Here is a 25,505-nt window from a genome sequence, read left to right as displayed (position 1 = left end):
ACATACCTCTGACATCAATGTGATGACTCCAGAAGTTGCCACTGTAAAAAGGTATAACTTTCCTGGAACGATTCCTTTAACTGGATCAAATTGACTCCCAGTATAACGTTTTTTAATGAATTTTAAACTATAAAAAAAAAAATGTATAATGTTAATTACTTGTTACTGTATTTTCAACATCTAATCATAATGCTTAAATCTAGAGATTACATTTTATTCGCTAAATATAATTTAAATTAATTCCTCAAAAAAATAAATAAGTTAAAGCATTTTTTGTTTTTACATTTTAAATGAGGCATTTGGTTGTAAAACATGGTAACTGCAAAAATGAAAACTTTTACAATGTAAAATTGTTTGTTAATTACAATGTTATGTTTCCATCCAGTAATCACTTGCCATAACCTAATATCAACATTATCTTTAGAAAACAAATTTCTTGAAGATTCTTTTAACAATTTACAGTATCAGACTTAAAAAAAACCAATGATGCCAAACACTGCCATTCATGAAAAATTTGAATTACCACGTTTTACGACTGAATGCCTCAAATATTGATATTATTAATCACTGTATTAAGGGGGAAAACAACATAATAATCTTTTAATTAATGTGTGTTTTTTGTTTTATACTTTTTTAACTGGTGCAATATGAAAACATACTGACAGTATTTGTTTTATATATCTCAATTATAAGGTAACAATAATCCCACAAAGAATGATTCTCTAATTGTAGGGTATTGTGTTGGTGGAATTGAATTTATTCAGTGCCAGAGAGTCAAAGATAAATGCTTGAAATACTTTTAAATCATTACATAATGTTAAATTCAATCAAGGAAATGGAATATTTAATAAAAGGGATGGAATGGTCAATTTCACATTCAACAGTAACCCGACGAGGGTGATAGGAGTTAAAGGCAGATAGGATCTCGGTCATTCTGTCAGGATTGAGGACAAGAAAGAGATCGTCCACGTACTTCTAAATGAAAATTACGTCTTGTGAGAATAGAGGTAGTATAGAGTCGAGAAGATCATTAAGAACAATATTAGAGATATCTGGAGCAAGGCAGTTCCCCATCGCAAGTCCGCTAATTTGGTGGTAAAATTTATCGTGAAACATCAGGTAAGCAGAATTACAGCAAAGTTCTAAAGCAGAAAGAAATGAAGTGAGGTTAAGTATGGTATGAGGTAGAATTATAGTCCAATTCTTCCCAACGATATGAAGGGCTTTGTCAATGGGGATGTTAGTAAAAAGGCTTTCGGCATCAAAGGAGGTTGTCAGGTATGTTGAAGGATTGTAATAGTTCTTTAAGGGGGAAGGAATTACGGATATCATAAGAGATATTATGGCTGGGGATTTGAAGGGCAGGAAGAAGAAATTTAATGAGTTTAAAAGAGGGAGCGTTGATATTAGATATGATGGGGCGAAGGGGGTTACCAGGTTTATGGATTTTTGTGAGTCCGTATAAGCGGAGGGCTAAAGAATTATAAAAAATAAGGTTAAGGTAGGTGGGGCGGTTAATCTGATTGGTTTCAAGAAGGTTCCTTAGGAGTAGGTTGAACTGGAGCATAAGTGAGCGAGTTGGGTCTCGAGTGGTAGGTTTGTAAGTAGTTGTGTCAGAGGGAAGGATGTGAATTTTGTCAACATATTCAGATTTGTCCATAACCACAGTCGAGTTACCTTTGTCAGCTTAGTGATTATAAGTTGGTTGTTAGATTTGATAAAGGAGCGGGTGAAAGAAAGGTTTTTAAAAAATAAGGGAGAAAGCTACCCTGGACCCCAATGCACCCCATGAGCTATGGGGTAGCTCCAACACCAATAAAAGAAGAGAGATCTTAGATTTTATTATTAATTTTGATCTTGACATTCTTAACAGGGGCAGGAATCCTACCTTCTGCAATAGGGTCAGTTCAGAAATCATTGAAATCACGCTGGCGACACCCACCAGTAATCAGAGCGCATATTCTTGAAACTTCTCAGAGGTAGCTTAGCACTTGGACACACCCCAACTAGATGGAGGACATCCAGGGTGTGCTATATATCTAAACCGGAGAAGCGATCTTATGAAGATCCTAAAGCATTTCGACTCATGTGCTAGGGCACTCTGAATTGTGGATTAGACCCAAAAGTGATGCCCACAGGGTGGGGTGCTCTCTCCCTTACTGTGGTGCTTGGAGGTTGATTCAACTTTTAACAATCCTAAACACGGCAGACTACTATACTCAGGGCTATGCAGATGACGTTGCTATCCAGATCGAAGGAAAGTATTCTCAGGTACTTTTAGACAGCACAGAATGCAACAAACATTCTAGCGGGCTGGTGTAAGCACAGTGGTCTGAGCATCAGCCAGTTGGTGTCTGTCTTCACTAAAAAGAGAAAGGTGACAATAAGATCACTTATATTGAATAATATCCAGATAAACCAAGGAGGTGAAACACCTGGGGGTCATTCTGGATTACATACAATGATGGCACAAGCATGTGCTAGAGAAAACTAGTAAAGCCCTCAAATGCCTATAAACCTGCAGGGCGCAAGAACTGGGGGCTCAAACCAAGAATGGTTTACTGGCTGTACATTACAGCCGTAAGACCAATGGTTTCATATGCAGCCTTGGTGTGGTGGCACAGAACCAAAGTAGGGACGTATAGGAATATACTTCACAGACTACAGAGGCTTGCGTGCCTTATGATCACCGGAGCTATGAACACCACTCCTACAGCTGCAATGGAAGTCATGTTTAGCCTGACTCCACTGCACCTGGAAATTGAAGTACAAGCTCTGAACACTAGGTACAGGCTTGTTAAACAAGATGCTAGATCCAATGCCCTGACTCTGGTAGGGCATGGGAAGATAATTCAACAGATAGATGAGGATAGGGTGATTTCCATGCACTCAGACATACAAATCTGCAAATATAAAGGCACTAAACTAAGTGTCAAAATTGATAAAACAAAAATACATAAACCGAACAATGGCATTAATTGTTACACGGACGACTCCCTCGCTCAGGAGCCTGTATCTGGCAGAGCGATAAGCCATTGAATGGTATATCTATTGCCTTAGGGAGGTACATTTCAGTATTTCAATCTGAAATACTTGCAATTAAACATTGTGTCAGCACTCTTATAGAGGAAGGGCTCTCTGGTAGAAGAATTACTATCTACACAGACAGCCAGGCAGCAATAGAGGCACTCAGTAACCCTGTCACTCAATCTAGAGTTGTTGAAGTTGTCACCCCTGTGTAGATTCTACAATGCTGAGGATGAGTCTGCCTATCACGTTATTGGTTGGTGTGACCGTATTGCAGGAATAAGGTTCGCACTGTTCAGGGCGGGTCATGTGGTGGATCCCAAGCAGTGCAAGCTGATCAACCCCTTAAGCTTATTAAGATTCTTGGAATCTACTAAACTTAAGCTCTAATGAGCTCACCGCAGTGCTGTAATGCTAATTGCAGCATTGGTGTGTTTGTAAGTGGCATACAATAAGCCTTATTGATGTTGTGCCAAATTAAAAAAAAAACATCATTTTGTTGCTTAAGTTGTGATACCTTGGTAAGTCTGATGAAATAAATGATACAATTTTTTTTACAATTTGAACATAAAAAACTATATATCATTTGTGGAAGAGATCTAGTCTCAATCATTGTTTTGAAAGATGAATATATAACTTTTTCTGATCTTTGAGATCTTTAAAGATGTTTCAAGAATGAAGCGTTAATTTTTTAAATGGAATAAAGATTTTTTTGAACTACCAAGGTATCAGAGCTTGAGTGACAATTTATTTTTAATAAATAGTTCAGAGAATAATTAAAATAAATTAATATATAAATAAAAATATTTGTCAATTATGTTCAATGTTATTTGAAATCACTTTCTTTATTTATAACTAACTACAATGTACATCAAAAAAATTACCTGTGAAATATGCGTGCAAGCATGTTGCCACAATTAGCAATGATAAATCCAACACTTCCCAAAACGTACGTAAATATCAAAGAAAAAAATAAAAACCCAACTGAAAGAAAGGCCATCACATAATTATACCTGCAAGTAATGTACTTATTAACATATTATGAAATGGGAGAAAAAGAGGAATGGGGTATAAAATAAAAAAAAAAAAATTACATACTTAAAGTTTATATAATGAGGCATTAATTATATAATGTCAATAAATTAAAATTTAATTTGATAATTTTATATCTTAAATTTTCACCCTTTGAGAGTACACATGTGGTTGATTCTCCAAAAATGGCAAGTTCAATACCCAATATTTATAGTCTTAAATTATATAATTTTAATACATTAAAATTTAATTTTATAATTATATATCTTAAATTTTCACCTTTAGAGAGTTACAAATGTGGATGATTCTCCAAAACTGGACATTTTGAATGTTCGAATTGCAATAAATAAAATATTGATCATTCACCATGTTTTCTAATAAATTCATTTCTTGGAAAGCAACTAATTTTCATTCATAGAAGTTTTCCATTTTCTCTTCTTTTTTTTTTTTCCGATTAATCTTTTTAGAGGGTACGATAAATTAACTTTGGTCATGCTTCCTTCGAGCCTACACCTCCTTCATCCTTTGAGAGTGCCGTTCCTTCTCCTCCTGAGTCCATCTCTTTTTCTTTTCACATGTCGATTTTATCCTTCCCCAAAAACCTGCCTCTTGTATAGTTTTTCAAAATAGTGTTCTGTCAGTTATTATCTCTGTGTTCATGCCAATGTTTTTCATGTTATTTTCCACTTCTTGAAACCAAGTGGGTTTGGATTTGTAATTTCTAAATAGGTCAAAGAGATGCTTTGTTAGTCTATCCTGGCCCATTCTATGAATATGTCCATAAAACTGTAGTCTTCGTTTCTTCATAACATCTGTCACCTTTTCAATTTTTAAATATAGTTCTTCATTGGGTCTCATTTTTAATTTAAAATCACCGTTGATTTTAAATTCAAAATCTTCCTCAGAATTCTCCTTTCAATTCTTTCCAGTTTTTCCAGATTCCCAATTCTATTTTGTTTAAGTATTTCCGATGCATAGAGTATTTTGGGTCTAACTACTGTCTGAAAATGTCTCAATTTCGTATTCCAGGATATAAATTTCTTGTTATATATATTTCTTGTAATGTAATACATTCCTTCCACTTTTAGTAATCTATTGTCTGTCGATATTGCTTCTTTGGTTTTGTTGGATACCTATTTTCTGAGATATTTAAAACAATTTGTTTTCAATATTCTGTTGTTATTTATCGTAAGGCACTGTGGTGCATCAGATATGTTCGTCATGAATTGTGTTTTTGCAAGGGATACTTGCAATCCTACTTCGGAAGCTTGGTACTGAAGAGCAGAGATTTGTTCTCGTCTATGTTCAAATGAGTCAGTGAGTAATGCCATGTTATCTGCAAAAGCTAGACAATCTACAGTAATCTTATTTGGGTTTCTTCGAAGTTTATTGCTTTTCTCCATTCCCTTACCACCTTCGTTAACTCACAATTAAAAAGGAGGGGTGACAGTCACCTTTTTTCTCTTTAATGATCAAACTGTAAATTAATGATACAATGAAGAATGTATATTTTTTTCATAAATAGTTTTTTTTAATACGATAATAGTTTCTCTTTTCTACCCCCAAACCCAAAAAAATAATGCTAGAATTGAAAAAATCCAAAATAAAAAATGAAATATTTTCATTAATTTTATAATAAAATATGTAATATACTATAATTATTCTAAGCCTTCAGCCTTTCTCAAGCCAGGGGTCTTCTATTACATGAAGACTATAGGTGTGGTTATTATAACCATAGACTTTAGTAGAAAATCCCATTTATTTTCCTGTATCTATTTCTTTGTTGACTTTTAAAATAATAATGAAAAAATGAATGAAAAATGAAATGAATGATACATTAAGGAATGAAGATATTAGCACACAAAGAAATTCTTAGACCATAAATGAGATGTTAGAAAGAATGTTTTAGAAAAGAGGACGGTTCTTGAGCTTTGTTCAATGAGGAAAAATCTAATTTTCTATTAGCCGACCATCTTTCTTCCGTATTTACATCATGTATTGACTTCACAAATAGTGAACATAACATAATGTAATTGTAAGTAATATGTTAAACATGTAATTAAAAAATGAATGACATTTCCTCTACTCTCATGCACTCCTATAATAGTAGCACAATCACTAAGTACAGAGGTAACACTGAAAAGAAAAGCCCCAAACAATGACTTGATAAATGCTGAGAAATTCCCAGAAAGTATCTAGTGTTCCTAACAACAATCTTCAACTCAATACTTGGAACAAAAAAATTCCCAATACAGTGGAAATATTATCATATAAGCATGATTAAAAAACCGACAAATAAGACAAGACATATTCAAAGAAATAAGACTTATTCCTAAAGATCAATAAATTTACTCCTAATCTGTTATAAATTTTTTTAAAAATTACTTCATTCACAGTTAGAGGACATACAATCAGACAAACAAATTATTCCTAATCATCAATTCAGGTTTCTTGAATTACATTTAACAAAGCATCAATTACACAGAGTAACGCTGACTAAGTGGAGGAAACACTAGATTAAAAACAAGACAAAAATTTAGCCCATACACATACTTATTAAAGTTTTAGTACATTACTTTACTATTTAAATATTACTTACCTATCCAGCTGGGAAGCACTCATAGTTGCTAAAGCATAACACTCTGAGATGCCATTAAGACCTAATAACAAAACTGCAAAACAATGTGTTCGGAGCAATAAAGTGCCTAAATCATCCGCAAGGGTTTGACCACCATATAATAAAAGTAAAAGTCTTGAATAACCCTGACCAAAGCAAACAATTAGTAATCCTAAACTGCTCATGCATCTTAGTAACTGTTTCAACACTGTAGCAGCTTCTTTCATTTGTTCCTAAAAATAAATCGGAATATTTAATAAGTATTTTGTAAATAGATTCTACATATAAAAATTAAAATTATTAGTATACTTAAGTTATTATTTTTAGTAGTTTGAAAAATTAAACAATAATTCAAAGATAGTATTTGGAGTGTTAATCAATGAAATTCATTTTGTGCATAAAGATAAAAGAAAAATGGAAATATTTAATCACATGTAAAATTTAAAATGGACTATTCCTTCGAGTGGTTTTGATAGATTGGAGACGGTGAAGCTAGGTTAAAGTCGGTGACTAGGAAGAGAACATGGACTTTGTTCAATAGATGGACTATAACTTTTTTCCAAACTGTAGGAAAAATGGAATTTAGGAGTGAAAAATTAAAAATGTACAAAAGGAATGACAGAAGAGAGCAGGTGGGCTTCAGGAGAAATATCCATGAAAAAGAAATTTTGGGGTCAAAATGGGTTTTTGGAATAAAGTATATGAGTAAATAGAATAAGGGAAGAGGATTGGCAAAGAATGAATTAACTTTGTCTGGAGAAACAGTATAATAAGTATATTATTTGGAGTTCACTATAGACTGGTTTTTAAGGATTTTCCATCAGGACTTAGGATCAGGGGCTTGAGATAACAAATTGTGAAAAACTGTGCCTTGGCGTAGCATAGGGAAGATAGGCTGAGGTATTTTAAGAATTTAAATGAGCAGTAGTCTTTGGAGGTTCTAGTTTGCATAAAACGTCTTCAGGGTGCATACCTTCTTCTCATCATCTCTTTGATTTCTGAATTGATCCAGGAGGCCAGGGGACGTTTGAAAGTAAAGGTCTTGAGGAACTTCGGAAAGTGGTAAGATTAATGGGAAGTTATTCTGCCATTTCATCGATGAAGGAAGAGAAGTAGGTATGTTCATATATAGGGATTGGGATAGTGAATAGGAAGTGATACAGAGGAGGAGAGAATATTTAGTTTGACCCAAGTTTCTGATACGGCAATAACACAATAGAAATTACAGAGGAAATAATCATAGATTCATCAAAATGAGCCCGTAGGTAAAGTATTGGGAGTTAAGGTGACAGGACGATAGGATACTGGTCACACTAGGAAATAGAAAGATATATATCTGTAAACAAAGAAAAGTTTGGATAGGAGCAGAGAGGTACAAAAGTTATTATGAAAAGCTAAAAATAAAAAAATATATGAACATAAGAATAATATTAAGTAAATAAAAATATGAAGAAAAATAAATATTACTTTTTCTAAACGAAAGAAAATATACAATGATAGAAAAAAAATCTAATAAGTCAATTTTCATTAATAATAAAGAAAGAAAAGAATTTTGAGTGAAAAAAAATACAATAATAAATTAATTTAAGAAATATATACAAAAATAAATTAAATTCACAAGAAATAAAATAAATATTTAAATAAAATGATAAATTACTAGATTTGAAAAAAAGAGATGATATAAATACCAGAAGTTTTAATTGCAAATTCAAGCAGAAGTTGATATTAGGAGGGAGATGGAATCATTGAGAAACATAGTTCTTTTGGGGAATAATTAATGATGATTAAAAGTAGATAGAGATGATTAGGTTACTTCAAGTTTTTATGCAAAAATACTTTTACTTTCATTCAAAACAAATAGGATTGCCGTTGTTCTTGATTTCATATAAGCATTTTGTAAGACCATTTCATTCATTTTTAAGTGAAAATTTGGTACTGTAAAATAAAATGACAGGTGTAGGGGAAAACATTCAAAGTTAATTTTGTTTTAAATTTTAGCTATCATTACAATATGCTCAGGTATAATGAAAACTATTCATTCACATGATATAATAAACCAAGCTTTACAAACAAACTGATATGCAATACTATGGAAGAGATAAAGGTAGGTTACTCTATTTAATTGAAGAGGATAGATAGACAATAGATTTGCTTTTAAAACTGTGATTTCTAAACTGATCTACTCATCATTATATGTATTATAGATTCATTCATAGATTAATATTTGAAGTAAAGGATCATAGGGCACAAGCTAATTTATCAAATTTTCCAATTGTTCTTAACTAGTGGGTTCATTTTCTTTAAAATGAAGAATTGCATGAGCAGTTGAAAGTCTGATTGTTCACTTTATAATAAAACTTTGTGAAGTTTATCAGGTATAATATTTTTAAAATGAATAGTTAAATAACCTTTTGCATATAATTTATTTTATAACTTTTCTTCAATCTTATTTGTTAAATGATTATTTTACAAATTCAAGTTATTGATGAATAATAAAATGATAACTTCTGAAGAACAACTGACAAGAATTTAATTTAAGTTTATTTTAAAAAGTCTTGAGTATATGTCATGATGGCAACTATCATATAGTTTCACCATGACAGTCACTGCTCTATGAGTAAAGTGTCAGCTCATGATGGCAACTATTATATAGTTTTCAATCTTTCACTCAACCAATCGCTGCCATAGCAGTCAAGTGTTACCTTGTAGTGGATTTTAAAGTGACAGTACCTACAATGTCGTTACATATGCTATCAACTATTATCTCAAACCAAGTATGACAATACTATCATGATGACAACTATTATACAGTTTTCATCCTTTTAGGGGCTGCAATGTAGTAAAGTGTCACCTTTTAGTGAATTTTAAAATGAAAGTAGATCCACTGCTGCAACACGTATGGTCAAATACCACACTAGACCTATGTGATAGTACTGTCATAGTAGTAAATAAATTATGGCAATCGTTATGCCAGTGGCTATGACAGTTGCTGCAATGGTTGGAAACTATTTGTGGATAGCGTAGTATGTCTCCAGTATTCATAGATTTTAAACATTATTTCAGGAATATAGTTATTTCGGAAATAATAATTTCATGAAATAAAAAACTTATATTTAATTAATAAATACACTATTTAAACAGGGCAATTGGATATATCTATAGGCACAAGTGGAGAGTCCTGCATGTGATGTCATACCGGATTCAATTGTCAAAGACATCATATTGTCTGATATTGAGACTCAGAAAATTAATATCTTTTAAACTGATGATTGTAGAGGACACTGGTTTTCACCTAAATGTTTTATAGTACATGCAGATTGATAAAAAGAAAAACATGCTACTAAAAAAAAAAAAGAGGATAAAATGTGAATCTGATTGTTTTTCTCTTGTACAGTTTAAATATTAAAAGCATATATACCTCATTTTGTTCCTTTATTGACTTATCTCTGTGAACAAGTTGAGAGAAATAAAAATAAGAACTTTCCTCAACAGGACGAAAAATGAACCTTGCAGCCAAAGATCCTAAATTATTAACTACATCATAAATGCCTTGTTCATAGAATGTAAGTACAGAAAAAAGAGTCATTATGTAGCGCTCCCCTTCCGTCAATACTTGCTTCAATATTCCTTGCTTTAGAAAGCTCCAAGTAAGTACACATAACCTCAAGTCAACTAATTCCTAAAGTAGGATATAACATTGATTGTTAATAAGAATCAAAGTTAAGAAATATATTCATAATAGTATTGTTATCCACATACTTCATTATCTAGCTTTTTAGGCAGGAAATCTTTCATTGAAGAAAATGGAAAATCTTCTGTAGGGCTTTTAGTTTGGATGAAATGGTGAAAGTAAACAATGTAAGCCAAACAGAAAACACCAACTGCCAGGAGCTGAGCTACAGAGAAAGCTAACACAGCTGCTGATGGTTTCCAAAGAACCAAGGAGGTGAAAGTTATGGTTCTGATAACAACATGTAAAGTATCAAGTAATACCTAAAATAAATATATTAAATAGTTTCAAATATAATTATTGACAAAATTATAAAATAATTTTATCAAAATGATTGTAGGACTAATATATTTTTATTTATTGGAAGATCACTGATTGACCATGTGCATTATTAGTAAATGGAATATGGTCAGGGTTTACTGCACCTGGACCATATTCCATTTATTAATTGTTATTTATTGTAACATAACATAATGAGTATAACTTTTTTTTTTCATGTATTTTTAATATATAATTGCCAAACAGATCAGGTACATTACTCATATTGTTCATTTTACTGGTTTACAGGGCAGCGTATGTTTGCTACTTGTTTTCTTCCTTATAATTATTTTATGTTAGTTGAGATAAGCATCTATGTGCCCATGTTTGGATCCATCTATATTCGGTCATGGATTTCCCAAAAAGTCTAATCACTTCCTGAGGTACCTACTTAAGACAATAAAAGTACAGCTTTTCAAGACTCTCATCCTTATTTATGGTTTAAGGGTTAGGGCACTTATTAAAAACAAAAAATGCTCAAAGAAATTAAATTCTGAGAAGAATTTATTACCCTGTTAAGGAAGATGACAGGTGGAAGAGACATAGGTATCAAGAGCTCTGTGAATTGTTCTGTGACATTGACCTTGAAACTTTTATAAAAATCGAAAGACTAAGGTGGACAGTTCACATATCTATGACAGACAACAATGAAATTATTTAAAACAGCAATATAGCAAGAATTATAAGACCTAAAGTTAAGTTTCTGTTTGTTAATTCCTTACCTTGCCATTTATGGCATATAGGATGATTATTAGTTTACCAACCTATTCAAACCAGAGAGAAGGTCGAGTTTTCATAGCATCGGATTGCTAAAACATATAAGACAACCTGTCCAAAATTGATTTGAAATGGCACTGCTTCAGATTTAAGGTTGCTAAGATGGCAACTTAACAATCTAGCCACTACGGCAAGTTAGATAGTTGGAGAATGTGGTGGTAGATGCATGAACATTCTACATTTTCAAATGTAGAGTTGCAGCAAAAAAATATAACTGACTAGCAAAGAACCAGAGATTCGATGATAACAACCTGCAATTCACATAGAATGTGCAACTGCAGAGAAAAAAAACATTCTATTACTTTTTCCAATAGAAACAGCTCATTTCTGATTATTCACGTGGCTACTATTAAATATATAAATGATAGACAAACATTTATATAGTTTCTTATTGCTAGCTTATTTGAGAATCAATTTTTTTATGAAAACAATATATTTGTTTTTGATACATTGAAATTTATCTAATTAGATCCCTTTTGGATCATTATAATCAGGTATTCAGTTCCATGAATATGGAAATGCATTGTGGAAATTCAGCAAATATGAAATGGTGAAATCAGCACTTTCTAGAGAGAGAGAAAACTAATAGACAAATAAATAAATGGTTTAATTACAAAGAAAAATAAGAATATCTACAATTAGAACATAAAATCACATCTAGCCGTTGAGTTAATTAATTTAAACTCGCAAATAAAATTACTTAATTCTCATTGACAACCATATCGCATAGAAATAAATATGTTTTTTATTTTTCAGGAAATTTTGATCCGTTAAATCACATGTATAATATTATAATTTTATACATATACACATATTATAGTATATGTACAATATAAGTTGGCTTTATTTCAAAATAGTATTATGGTCTATAATTGCAAACTGGTTCATTGCCTTTTCAAAGCGTACCATTCATTTATTGTGATTGTTTCAACTTCAGTAATTTATTTTGACACTACCATCTTCATGTACTTTTTCCAACAATTTAACATAAATTTTCATTGTTAATATTTCTATTTAAAGTAGATTTTTTAATTTTTTTAAGAATTCAAAATTCAAATATTTTTACCAAATAGTATATTTATACGAGATATAAATGTAAATTTTCTCTCTATCTATCATGGATTAGTTTTTATAAAATGTAGGAAGAGAGGTTTTTTTATTTTATTAGCTTTTTTGATGAGGGCAGGTGATTATATTTTAGAAAGCTTAAAGTTTAATAGTGTTAAATCTTTTATCTTCAAGAAAAACTACTTTGGATAAGTAATTGGCATTTATTTTTGTTAATTGATTGTGTCTAGAAAACGAGAACACTCCATTTTTAATAAAATGTATACATCATTTACAGCTGATTAAATTCCTCCTATTAGTGGAGGAAGATTTAAAAGTTTGTCTTTAGTTTAGTTGATTAATTGTTCTTTATTTTTTTGGTTGAGAAGGAGAAAGTTTTCACCAAAATATGATTTCGTAACTTAAAAAATGTGGATAGTACTTTTCATAAAATTACCTGAAATTAAAAACTATAGAACTTGTGACATGCCTAGAAAAAGAGAAATGAATTATTTAACTAATTGTAATTATTTGAAGTACCTAAAATTAATGGGTATAATAAAGGACACATTAATGTATCACATTTGAGAAGACGGGAATTTCCTACAACCAATGATTACTTCTCAAAAGCTCTGTGACAAAGAATAATCTGTAATTTTGAAATAACTCTTGCATACATGTGTTCGATCATAGTGCGGTATGGTATGTAATTTTCTTATATTATTACTTACCTTTAATTTGACAAAAAGGAATGCTTGAGATACTAAAAAAATTGGCTCTATACACATTTCCATAATACAGCTGATGCATATTGACCACACACCTATTGTATAATGGGTTGTAATGTGCTGTTCGGGAGTAGTCAGAGCATACAGCCATATCCACCCGAAGAGAATGGATAGAACAGCACAAAGAGGCACCCTATATAAAAATAATAAAATTAATTTGATGTTGATTTTCTATGCAATATTGCAATTTACAATAAGAGTGTAATAATAAATTGTTTAACCTTTTTTAGGTCACTGGTACACATGTTGTCCCAGAACGAAATACATAAATTACAATTTTCAAATACTTTTATTGGGGTCTAATAAACAACAGATATGCTAGAAAGATATTATAAAGAAGATGGTTAGGGGTGTGGTTACAAGAAAAAATAAAAATAGTTAACAACTATTTATTTGCTGACGTTTCGCTCCACTTTGTAGAGCTTCATTAGGGCTGTTTCAGTTGAGGTCAATTCGAACCAGTCACTATTTTTTGTTTTCATGTGACTGCACCTCTGACCATCTTTTTCATAATTTGAATGATTATGGTTGATTATTTATATATATAGCTAGAAAAATATGGTTAGGCCTCTCTCCCCATCATGTTAGCAGGTATAACCTGTACCAGTGATCATCTAATATTTGTCTTTTTATACATCTGAAACTACAATTGTCTACCTTATTACAGTTTCAACATTAAAAATTGTAGTTATTAAGACATTTTAATTCTTTTATTATATCATTTTATGTTATTCTGTTTTGTTTATTCTAATCAGATTTGTAGGCAGGATAAAATTTAAATGTCATCTGATAAATTGGCCCCGCTTGGAGATTACTTGTAAAAATCTTAGTAATTTTTTTTTTTTATTTCAATAATTTTCTAGTTTTTTGTTATTTCAAATAGCTAAAATACATTATTCAATGAGCATTTGTATTTTTGTTTCCTTGACTGAAGATTTTTAATTCTCAATTGAGAATGAATGAGGAAAAATATGGTCCTTTTAACGCTCAAAAGCTTATCAGAAATGCTTTTCTGAATTTTTAATCTGATAATAAAAAAGAGAAACAAATTTCAATAAAATAATTTATGCAAAATCCCTGGTTATTTGTATTTTTTATTGTAGAAGTAAGATTCAACCATATGAGCTCAATGAGAATTGAAAGAACTTTTTTGTCTTAACAGAAATGAATAAATAAAAATTAATGTAAAAATAAAATATTGATTATGGCTGTCTGATGTACAAAAACTCTGTTTTCAGTTTATTGGAGATATGAATGTCATTACAATTATATATGTACTAATTAATTTTAACTTCATATTATATCATTTAACTGAAAAAAAAAAACATTTGGACTATTATCCAATTAATTTGAAAGATGTTTCAAATAACAGCTTTATAATACATAAAGTACTAATACAGCCTAAGAGGTGATATAGAATTGAGTTCTGGGACTATGTAAAAACATCAAACATCCAGAGAATGCAGTCATTTTAGTGAGAAAAAAATGTGTAATGTAATGGGCCTACTATTGTATATAACAACTGACTCGAAAGATTGAAGTTTCTTGGACGTTTCTGATACTGTCATAGAAGGCAATTGAAATTTCTACCAAAAATTGACTTGTAACAGAACTCTTTAGCATAAATAAATATCCACTAGGATCCCATCCCAACAACTTTCAAAAGGATGATCAAGAGACTTCACTAAGTTAACTAATACCCAGATATAAGCACAGATTTGTTAATTACATAAATACTTTGTAGATTATTTTGTGAACAAAAAATATTTTATGTATTTAAAAAAAAATATCAGAGTATTATTATGCTTCTTCCCTTTTATTCAAAGTAAGTCAATAAAGTTTGTATTTAGAAAAAAGTGTAGCTTGTTTTAGGTTCTTTTTCAGTTATCATCCAAAATTTTCCTATGTCACCATAAAAATCCATTTTTTGAATAAATAAAACATTGATTACAGTTGTCTGATGAAAATTTATGTTTATTTTAAGTACAGAAACCCTGTTTAAAGTTAATTTAAGATATAAATATCATTACGATAATATCTATACTAATTATTGTATCCTGCCTAATAGACACTGTATAATACATTTATCTATCATAAGATTTATATTTTTCGAATCATACTCTTTTCAACAAATTGTAAAACATGGAATCTGACATTTATTTTGAATTGAAGTTTTTGGCTTCATCAAGATTCTTTTGGGCTGTTTTTTTTTTTATTTTTAAAGGAATGATGTTGGTACTACACTATATTATGATAAGCAAATCCTGGTTTAAGGTAAAAAAACTGTAATTAACGAACATTTTAATATTGTGAATGTTTACATTTTTGAAGTAAACTTGTTTCACGACCGAGTTCCTCAAATTAAAATTACAGGAATAACACTAAATAAATAGAGTATTATTTAGTTAGAAATCACAAAAGTATTAGATTCTAATTGATTAAATCAGAAAATACTAGGGTAAATTCAACATTATTAATAGAAAGGCTTCATCTAACAAAATTAAGTGTTTCCTGATTCAAAAGATAGTATTATTCAGATTTTAAGTTTCAAATATCTGGTGTGCGCACACACATGACCTTCCTTACTGTTTCGGGGCAAAATTAAATGAATGTTCTGGGAGATGTATAGTTTTCAAGTTATTCGAAAAACTATATAAAAAAAAAAAATAAAAAAATAAAAATAAATAGGTTTTAATGAGAACACACAGAGAATACTCTAGAAAAGTGTATAAAAACAAACATAGGTACAAAGTGCAATATGCTGTATCTTCGCTAATATTGGCACCTTTTTGCGGGTATCCAATGTTGATGTTTTTTGGAAGATCGGTGATTGACTGTGTGTAATAATAAATGGAAGATGGTCTAGGTGTGCACATCCATTTAGTAGATCATTTTTATGTGTTTTCCAGGGAATTTTATTACCTTGATCATGTACATAATTTTCTATAAAATTTGTCATATAAGTTTTTTATTGTGAAATTCTTCCTACAATTTCTCACTATTTTTCTTTCATCTATGTTTCAGGGCTGTTATTCCATCTTCAGGACGATACATGAAAGGTTTTACCATTCTATAAAATATTTATTGGAAATCCTTATTTTAAAAAATACACAATAGTTATTTTGAAAAACATTGTATAAAATTTATATTTTTCTTTAGGACAAATTATATTAAATTTTTGTCATGAAGTTTTTTCCTGCTTTGTATTAGAGATATACTACATATCAAATGTTTATTAAGAGCTTTACTTTGAAAACATCGGAAAAATTTATCAATATCGTTACAGCCATTTTGGCACTAGTCAATAGAAAAATAGATTTGAAAACCGAACAACAAAGCCACTGAGGGTATAAACTTGTAGTTCCCAGCCAGAGGTCCATAAGAGCCTTGGGAGTGTGCCGCAGAGGAGTCAGGCAACACATATTTTATGGGGACGTATTATAAGACTATTGCCATAAATTATGTTTAAATGATAGTTGAAAGGTTTAAACAAGTAAATACACCATAAAAGGGCCACAAAATACACTTTTAAGCAAACTGGAATTTTTTGCCCTAAGTTGATAGGTAGGGATGATGGTTCACACATTGTTCAATTTCTGGCTCTTTGTTCAACAGATCTCTACAGTTTGGAAACTGGCCCAAGCCATACAAAACTAAACTAATAATAATCAAATCAAACAAGCAAGAGATAATTGTGGGACGGTCAGACCAATAGCTGAAAATGCATTTATTGGACCTGGAGCTCTGAAAACTGAGAAAATCAGACCCAATTACAACTGACTTTATAACACTGTCCTTACCTACTAGCAGTAGGAAAGTAAACAAAAAAAACTCTACTATTATATTATGTAAAATTATAACATTAAAACAAAACTTGTCATAAAATATTGTGTAATAAAATAAATTGATGGTGGTATGGTCTAGATAGATGTTGCAATTTTCAGTATGCTTTAATATGAGGGTATTGATCTGTATTTAAAACTTGAAAAATGAAAAAATACTAAATAAGTTATTGAAAATAATAGAAACCAATAGGGGTCCTGAGTTATTAAAGACAAATAATTAATATTCTAAAATCAGAAATTCTTAAATAGGTGTTCCCGTTAAGGAATATTTAGTTATCTAATATTTTATGAGTCTATTTTTAAAGAAAGAAATTATTTTTTACTAAGGAAGAGGAATTATTAAATATATTTGAAAATTTTAACAAATGTAATTTAAAAAATGTTAAATACAGTTGAATTTCTAACCAAATAAAAACTTTAATAATTTTTTTTAAAATATGTATAACTTGGAGCTAATAGAATATTTTAGTTGGTTTCTTTTCTTTACAACAAAAATCATAAAAAATAAATAAAAATAAAAATGATGGTCTCTGAATTCAGCTTCTTGATTAGGATTATAAGAAACATTATATCTATTAGGAGCTAATAGTCTATGCAATTTTTGATTTAGGGAATAAGAAAGGTTTTAGGAACGGGATAGATATTTATACACCATATAAAAAAAATAAAATAAAATAAAAACATAACAATTTACTGTTTTATTCAAAAGTACCATTACAAGACAAGAAAAGAATTTATTCAAAATTTCTAAGATGAAAAAAAGTATTTTCTAAATCGAATAATAAACAAACACAGGCACACAGCATTTGTGATTTGGAATGTGCCAGTTATTTTTTTTTTTTATAAAAAAAATACAAAACATTATAAAATTACAAACATGAAATGTGATTCTCTATTCCACAATAAAACATGGTTTACTGGATTTAAATTACTATTTAAATAAGATTCCATAACAAGAAAGAAACAGAATAAGTTTTGTCTATCTTAAAGCATAAGCTAAAATACTATCAGTCCCATTTAAGCATATTGCAGTTCAAATTCAGTCATTAGGGATGAAAGTCCCTATCAAATTATGACGTGAAAAACAAGGAAAATTAATTTAAAATATAACAGGATTTATTTATCTTGAAGAAATGAATATGTAACTTAAACAAAACTTGGAAATCATACTAATGTAATACTTCATTAATAACATTTTTTATTTATAAATTAAGCACCCTTAATAACACAAATAATATAAAGAAAAACTATTGCTTTGTACTGAAACAGGAATGGCTAGCTACCTGCAGAGATGGGCAAAAATTAGCTAAAGTTGAAACTAATAGCTAAAATTGCCATGGATACGAACCTTATTCATGAATGAACCATTGATATATAAATATTGTATACAAGACAATTTTATCTATAAGTTTCAACTATAGCTAATTTTTGCTAAACTCTGGCTACCTGCTACATACATATTAAGAATAGATGATAGAATCTAAAGCTAGAATAGATTTGAGAATAAATAAATATTAAAGAAATTACATGTATAATCGCTGGTTCACAAATATTATATAGTCAAGAAATAAATACTGATGAAAAAAAAATTAATACTCTTCAAGATACAGGTTTAAGAAAGTAATAAAAAAGAAAAAAAACTTATTACACATTAAGTATAAACCAAACCAAGGCTAAGAATAGTACTAATAATTAAATTTAAAAGTACACAAACAAAATCCATAATGTGCTTGGGATGATAAGACTGTAATGAATACCATTAATATCATCTATTTACAAATACAAATATATTAGGCCTTCAAAAATATGAGAATAGTTTAATAGCACACATACTAATTATTACTCCCATATCTCATCACATAAAACAATATGAAAATCTAAATTAATTAAATATCCAAAAATAAATATACCAGATGAAAGAGATTGCTTGAAGATTGGACAAACAACATTAATGGACTATACGTAAAAGTGAGGTGTTATCACTTATTGAAGAGCCTAAGCATGCAGTACATAGTCCTCCAAAAATGGTATTTAGGTCTAAAAGAAATAATATCTTGAAAAGATAAATTATTTGACGATTAAAAATTATGTATTATACACCTGTTTTAAGTAATAATAAAGTATTTAATTCAACTGGATAGTTTAAGATGAATTATCCATTTATTTAACAGTTTTAAACTAAAAAAAAAAAAAGTTCATTAGTTAAATTATGAAAATAAAGTAATACAAACAATTGTTTCCTTCATCCCAAGATACAGGAACAATGCAAATAATGTAATGACAATTTACATAATTTGGTTTTTTTAATGAATTCATCTAAGAAACAAAATAATTTAAAAAAAAAAACACTCTATATTCATAAATTTTAAATTGTCTAAAAATCATCTAATTAAGCCACTATTATCTATAAATAGAGAATAAATATTACAAAGAGGCAAGAAAAAATAATTAACAAAATAATTAAAATTTGAATAAATAACACCGTATAATATACATTTATTTAAAGTAAATAACATTATTTTTCAAACCATGCAGACGACACTTGAAATTTTAAATGTCATTAGAAACTTTCCTGTGCAAGGACACCTCAAAAGAATAAAATGTATGTACTAAATTCTTTTTATATTAAATAGTCTTAATATGCAATAAATGAAATAAATCAATAAGTATTAACACAAACACGTGTCCTCAAATTTGTTTCTTCTTTAAAAAGAATGCCTTTACAAAGTTTTAGTGTTAAGACATTAATAGCTCATAATTGTTTCTTCTATAATTGGATTTTAAAACCGCTTTTGAAATAAATTCTGTTAAACATGTAATAAACCCAACTACAACAAACAGCGTCACCATATTAAGGTGCATAATGGTTTATTCAATCCTATGATTGGAAGCCCTACAACTAAAACGACTAAACTAAAAAGGCCTCCACACTGAGAAAGTGATGTTTTCTATAAAATAAGCTAATAAAGGCGAAACAACATTAACTAAGCAATGTTTTCTGTTCTCTCAGAGAACTGGGAATCGAGTAATCTTAAGAGAACACCACCTCAGTGTGTAAACGGACTAAGATTGATTTGGAAAGAAATAATTCTACAGTAAGATGTCTTTGAAAATAAAAATCGGGGTGAAAATAAGGAATGTATTTATTTTTTTTCTAGAAAGCTCTAAACCTATCTTATTTTAATCTTTTTTTCTTAGCTCCTCTTTTCTTTTTTAAATGGTTTAGAGCAGAGGTTTTTTGTCAATCTTGTTTATTTTTTGTTTTGCATAATCTTTTATGGTAACTTTGAGCCAAAGAGTTAATGATAGAAATTACAAAATAGCATACCATAATAAAGACAAATGTTTCAAAAACAGATGACAAAGGATTACTACTCGTTTCTACCTTCGATTTATCACCATGCAGCTTGTTCTTTTGCATTTCAAGTAATTTTTGTAATAGTTTTTGCAATTGTAACCCAAAATATGGAACTTTTTGTAAGAAAAACATAACTTGCTCGATTAATACATCACTAAATGTTATAATGACAAACATTGCCTGTAACATCATTTTTATAACTGCCTTTCCGATCAATGTAGCCCCAAAAAATGTCCAAAAAGGAATCAGGAAATGACCACATGTTATACCGGCTAGGTCAAATAGGGGATTTGGAATAGAAGCACACACTAAAATTCCAAGAAAGCCTATTCTGTTTACTAACTCTTCAACCATGAGCTTTGCTTTATCTAATAACTCTAAACCTTCAGGGTTTTCTTTTTTCTTTTGTAAATCTTCAAATTCTTTCAACTCATCTTCATCATCGGGGTCATGACCTGATAGTCTTGCAGCTCTGGCCATAAAATAAGGAGGTAATTCTCCTAAAGCAGTACCAGCACCCCACATTATAGCTTCTAAATGAACCTTCCTCATAATATTCCAAATACTTACAAGCCATGAAGGATCTAAATTATCAGGACATAAAATTGCATCAGGATATGGAGGTTCAGGAAAATTTAGGGCCCCACATGTATAGCCTGCTCTAGTGACAGAAGCTATATGAGGTCCTAAATAAAGAATAAAGGTATGAAGACCAGTACCGAGGCCAATTGAAGATAAAACTCCTAAACCAATCCAATAAAAGCTCCATAATAATTTCTTTTTAGCTAAGTCAACAATGACTTCATGTGGTCCCTTCAAGTTCAATAATACTGCAATACACGAACAAATAATAACACCTGCAAATAAACTTTTACGATAACTGAGAGTCCTTTGGGTAAATGAAATAGAAGTAAGAAAGAGTTCCCTGACAAAATAGTTAACTGTGATAACTGGCTTCTTCCATATTACTAATGATTCTCTTTCTTCTTTCTCTCTTTGACGGGTTGCTATTCTTTCCTTGTTCTCCTTCAAGTTCTCCCCATTTGAAGCAAAATCTCCTTTCCTCCTCATTTCGTTCTGCTTCTGCAAACCATCATGATGTGTATTAACTCTTAAATGAATTTTCAGGTAAATAGAATTCATAGTACCTTACTATTAAGGTAAGACATAACTAAATGATCTTAAACTTTGGAAAATTAGGTATATACAAGATTCTATAATTATTTCATAAGGAGCAAGTTAGCCTAGTGGGTAGAGCACTGGCTTCCTATACTGAACAGATCCTTAATACCTGGGTTAAATATAATGAATTTTCACAGGATAGAAAATCAACAGACACTATGAGGATGAAATTTGTAGCTAAACCAACAGTTCTTGCTTCCATGCAACCCTACATTAAATACATTACATCAGTCAGAAAATAAATCCAATACTACAACAAGGAGCCATTGGGTAGGTCACCAATCTCCTCTACCTCTATCAGTGTCTTATTTTAGACCCTTCATATGCTGTTATGTGATTGATAATTAAAAAAAAAAAAATCAATTTGCTGTAATCGTTTAATCTCTGATAATGAAAAAAATTAAGTACATAAACTTCCAAAACTACAATGCTATAGTTTAATAATGAAATTAAGACAAAGAAAAAATTATCTATAGCAGAGTAAGTATCTATTAAAGAATGGGATATCTAATTGAACTATGAAAATGGTGAAACCAGGTGATTGACAAGTAGATTCAAAGTTTAAAGCTTTACACCTATCCAAAAGGTGGATGCTAAGCTACCAAAAATTGATAATTGGTTTTAAAAACAAAACTATTCATAACCTTGGTTTGAAAGTTATCAACTTAATTAAGTAAGTACTAAATATTCACTAAGTGCTATTAAGTATAAAAATTAAACTTGATAAAGAAATGATGTATTAATTAAATTTATAAAATTAAGTAACTATTTAGTTATAAAAATATCCAGAAACAAGTTTTTAATTCCAGTATGTGTACAGAAAATTGCAATACTTACGTTAACCATATTAAATTGACAACTTGGGGCCAGTTATGTTCAGTAGTCTTAGATAGACAGGCTCTTCTGAATGCTTCGCGGCTCAAAAATAAAATTGTTGACTCCAACAGTAAAAGACGTACATTCATAACACCCACCACAGCTTGTGAGATGTTTCGTAGCACAAATGCATTTAGAAGGAATGTAACAACACGAAATACAAGCTGAAATAAATGAAGGAAGGCTAAATTAAATGGGATAATATTAGGGATTCTAATTTTTCAACATATTACTAATAAATACAAGAAAATATGTCTATAGTTAAATGTAGGGAGAAAAAATAGCTACTAACTGCAATGATACCTGAAAAATTATATTAAAAGATGCATTCTGAAGACTGCTTTTTAAAAAGTTTTTTCCCATAATAAATAAAGGTTTGATGTAACTTAGCACACATTAGAATACAAATAAAATTGCTCAAAACAATTTGTGACACTATTGTACATAATAAAAAATTGATTACAAAATAAACTGAAAAACTTTGTAATTATAGAAAGATAAGGGTACTAATGAACGAAACAGTAAATAACATAGATATCGGAGACTGAGTTGTATTTAGTGCCAGCTAATCAACTCAAAGCCTTCAGTCAGGTGATCTTACAAAACAGTAACCTTGAGCAATGTTTTTAGAAATAAATGACATTGTATCTAGAACAAAATTGATAATTTAAATGAACTAACCTCAGATTACCTGTTATAATATTTAAAATATTCCACAAAGGACGATAATCAGAGATCCTGTTAACTTTTTCAAATCCAGCTGATTCACGTCACTTTACAACCGAGACCGGTGGTAGCAACGAGTGTCGAGTGTAGCAACTCGGGCCGAGGAAGAGTGGAGCAGGCTAGTCTATTAACCTGAATGTAACCTTTAGATATGTAGCTTAATCACGTCCCTCTTTTTAAGGCCATGATATTTATGACGTTTCACGTGTTTGATTTTCCCATGACTTCTTATCCATAGATTTCATTGAAAGAAACACCTTAAATAACATGTCAGTGGAAATGTCTTCTTGTAAAAAACGAGAATTAGAGGAGAGAGAAAGATCTCTCAGGACGACATTTTTAGTGAGTGTCTGATTGTGGGTGGCTTTTAAAAAAAAAAAAAAAAAAAAAATTAGAAGTGGAATTTGGAGTCTCAATTATTGGACTTATACTATAACTTTATAGGCTGGTGCTGCAGCAGGTCTATTAGTGGATTGTGCTTTGTTTCCTCTTGACACCTTAAAGACAAGACTGCAAAGTCAGTATGGATTTTGGAGATCTGGAGGTTTTAGGGGGGTATACCAAGGTATTGGACCTACAGCAGTTGGTTCTGCACCATGTGGTTTGTGTTCTTCAATTCAGCTCTGTGTAGTTTTAGTTGGTCTGATTTCAAAGGGTTTAACTCAACTTTGTTTTGTTATTTTAGCTGCCTTGTTTTTTTTATCATATAATGGTTTTAAATATACTTGTCAGCCTCTTGTTGAGCCTCACCAGGATTTCATGGTTCATATGACCGCTGCGGCCATCAGTGAAGTGGTGAGTGATGATATTCACACTGGTACTTGCATCATTTTCTGAAATATTTATTTTTAAAAATGATAATCTAATTCATAGGTTTCCTGTATAGTTCGTGTTCCTACTGAAGTAATAAAACAACGACGCCAAGCCTGCATACATGACGGTAGCTCCTTATGGATTTTAAAGTCAGTATTAAGAAATGAAGGTCCTTTGGGATTATATAAAGGGTTTTGGACTACTGTGCTTAGAGATGCCCCCTACTCAGTCATTCAATTTCCACTTTGGGAGTACTTTAAGATGAACTTCAGGAAAATGAGGAACGGTCAAGAACCAACACCTAGTGAAGGAGCACTGTCTGGAGCAGTTGCAGGTAGGTAAATTTTTATTTATGCATAGCTTTCAGTATTACGAAAATTTTATTCATTTCAATTCAGTTGGGAGGGCAGTTTATCGTTCATTGAACTAACCTTTTCAGAGTTGGCAGGTTGAGATATATTCTATAGACATTTCATGAAAAATAAGTTACTTCTAGGAGGGCAAAATTTCCTTCTCTAGAGGGTACTATTCTATCACACTTGGCTATCCTGTCTTCAAGTTTTATTTTTTAAATTTAATCCTTAAAAAGAAATTATAAGGTTAATTTGACATTATGTGACTATCGCGTTATATATAGTCAGTGTTTATAATGAGTATGTTATTGATCCCATCACTTTTATTATATTTTTATATTGTTGCTTACTAGTTTTGGATTTGTATTTTGTACAGTATCTTTCATATTCTAATCTGCAAATCAAGAAATGTTGTTTTTTTAAGATCTAATCTATTACTACTAATACGATACCAAATACATGTATTTTTTTTCTTTGCATTAGTTAAATCTCAAACAGTCATGATATTATTTAAAGTTAAACAAATTAAAATTTTGAGTCTGTCTTGCCATTTCCTGTTTTTTTTTTCTCAATTGTCAAATATTGCTTGTCAAATATTCTCAAGTATTACTTCATTAACTTATGAGCTGGTTCCATGCTATTGCCCTATGTTGGGTTGTGTTTTATGTATACTGTGACATTTTATAGTTTAAAGTTAGTTAGTCAATTCGTAATGTGCTATTATAAAATAGTGACACAATGATAGTTAAAATATCAGAATAAAAAAACGAAAGAAAGAAAAGTTGAACTCTAAGACAGGAAGACTAACTTCCCCCTTTTTAAATTGTTCATGTAACAATGTAAGTTTAAAAACCGAGAATTCAATCATTTTCACCATCATAATTCAATTTTATTTGTGTAACCCTGGGTACAACTATCTAGGAATAGCCACTAACAACAGGTGTTGTCTATCCACTATCATGCAGAACCTGATAGTGTAACAGTAAAACCACAACAGAAAATGTCATATTTTACAC

General features: G+C 30.4%; 2 protein-coding genes across 7 annotated transcripts in view; one reads left to right on the top strand and one right to left on the bottom strand.

Moving 5' to 3' along the window:
- The window catches only part of Tango5 (Transport and Golgi organization 5), a 29,212-nt gene extending 5,785 nt beyond the window's left edge, over nucleotides 1-23,427 (bottom strand). The window contains exons 1-8 of one of the 5 annotated variants that reach the window (XM_014432484.2): nucleotides 23,289-23,427; nucleotides 22,559-22,761; nucleotides 13,280-13,469; nucleotides 10,436-10,669; nucleotides 10,095-10,355; nucleotides 6,659-6,909; nucleotides 3,912-4,040; nucleotides 7-127 (exon numbers count right to left, since the gene is read on the bottom strand). In XM_014432484.2, the coding sequence (XP_014287970.1) occupies nucleotides 7-127; nucleotides 3,912-4,040; nucleotides 6,659-6,909; nucleotides 10,095-10,355; nucleotides 10,436-10,669; nucleotides 13,280-13,469; nucleotides 22,559-22,686 (1,314 nt within the window). In that variant the 5' untranslated portion in view covers nucleotides 22,687-22,761; nucleotides 23,289-23,427. Of the gene's footprint in view, nucleotides 1-6; nucleotides 128-3,911; nucleotides 4,041-6,658; nucleotides 6,910-10,094; nucleotides 10,356-10,435; nucleotides 10,670-13,279; nucleotides 13,470-17,851; nucleotides 21,623-22,558; nucleotides 22,762-22,889; nucleotides 23,156-23,278 lie in introns of those variants that run through there. The other 4 variants (XM_014432483.2, XM_014432485.3, XM_014432482.2 and 1 more) reach the window with 4 other exon arrangements.
- Nucleotides 23,428-23,524: 97 nt separating this feature from the next.
- Nucleotides 23,525-24,478, top strand: LOC106688158 (S-adenosylmethionine mitochondrial carrier protein homolog). Of its 2 annotated transcripts, XM_014432488.2 has the most exons (4): nucleotides 23,525-23,665; nucleotides 23,768-23,924; nucleotides 24,009-24,118; nucleotides 24,197-24,478. In XM_014432488.2, the coding sequence occupies exons 1-4, from the start codon at nucleotides 23,591-23,593 to the stop codon at nucleotides 24,476-24,478; spliced, it is 624 nt and encodes a 207-aa protein (XP_014287974.1). In that variant the 5' UTR covers nucleotides 23,525-23,590. The 2 variants fall into 2 exon arrangements, with proteins under 2 accessions (XP_014287974.1, XP_014287972.1); XM_014432486.2 differs by having other exon boundaries at nucleotides 23,768-24,118.
- Nucleotides 24,479-25,505: the final 1,027 nt, after the last annotated feature.

Source organism: Halyomorpha halys, unplaced genomic scaffold (genome assembly GCF_000696795.3).
Source record: "Halyomorpha halys isolate HHAL.00 unplaced genomic scaffold, Hhal_1.1 Scaffold1066.1, whole genome shotgun sequence".
Taxonomy (NCBI): Eukaryota; Metazoa; Arthropoda; class Insecta; order Hemiptera; family Pentatomidae; genus Halyomorpha; species Halyomorpha halys.
Note: the sequence above shows the minus strand (reverse complement) of the source record. Positions and strands in the feature narration are given on the sequence as shown.

Excerpts from the sequence above, each read along its gene's own strand:
- LOC106688158 (XM_014432486.2), top strand. The coding sequence starts at position 23,591 with ATGTCAGTGGAAATGTCTTCTTGTAAAAAACGAGAATTAGAGGAGAGA. Across the intron at positions 23,666-23,767 it reads CTCTCAGGACGACATTTTTA|GCTGGTGCTGCAGCAGGTCT; the intron begins GTGAGTGTCTGA and ends ATAACTTTATAG. Across the intron at positions 24,119-24,196 it reads CTGCGGCCATCAGTGAAGTG|GTTTCCTGTATAGTTCGTGT; the intron begins GTGAGTGATGAT and ends TCTAATTCATAG.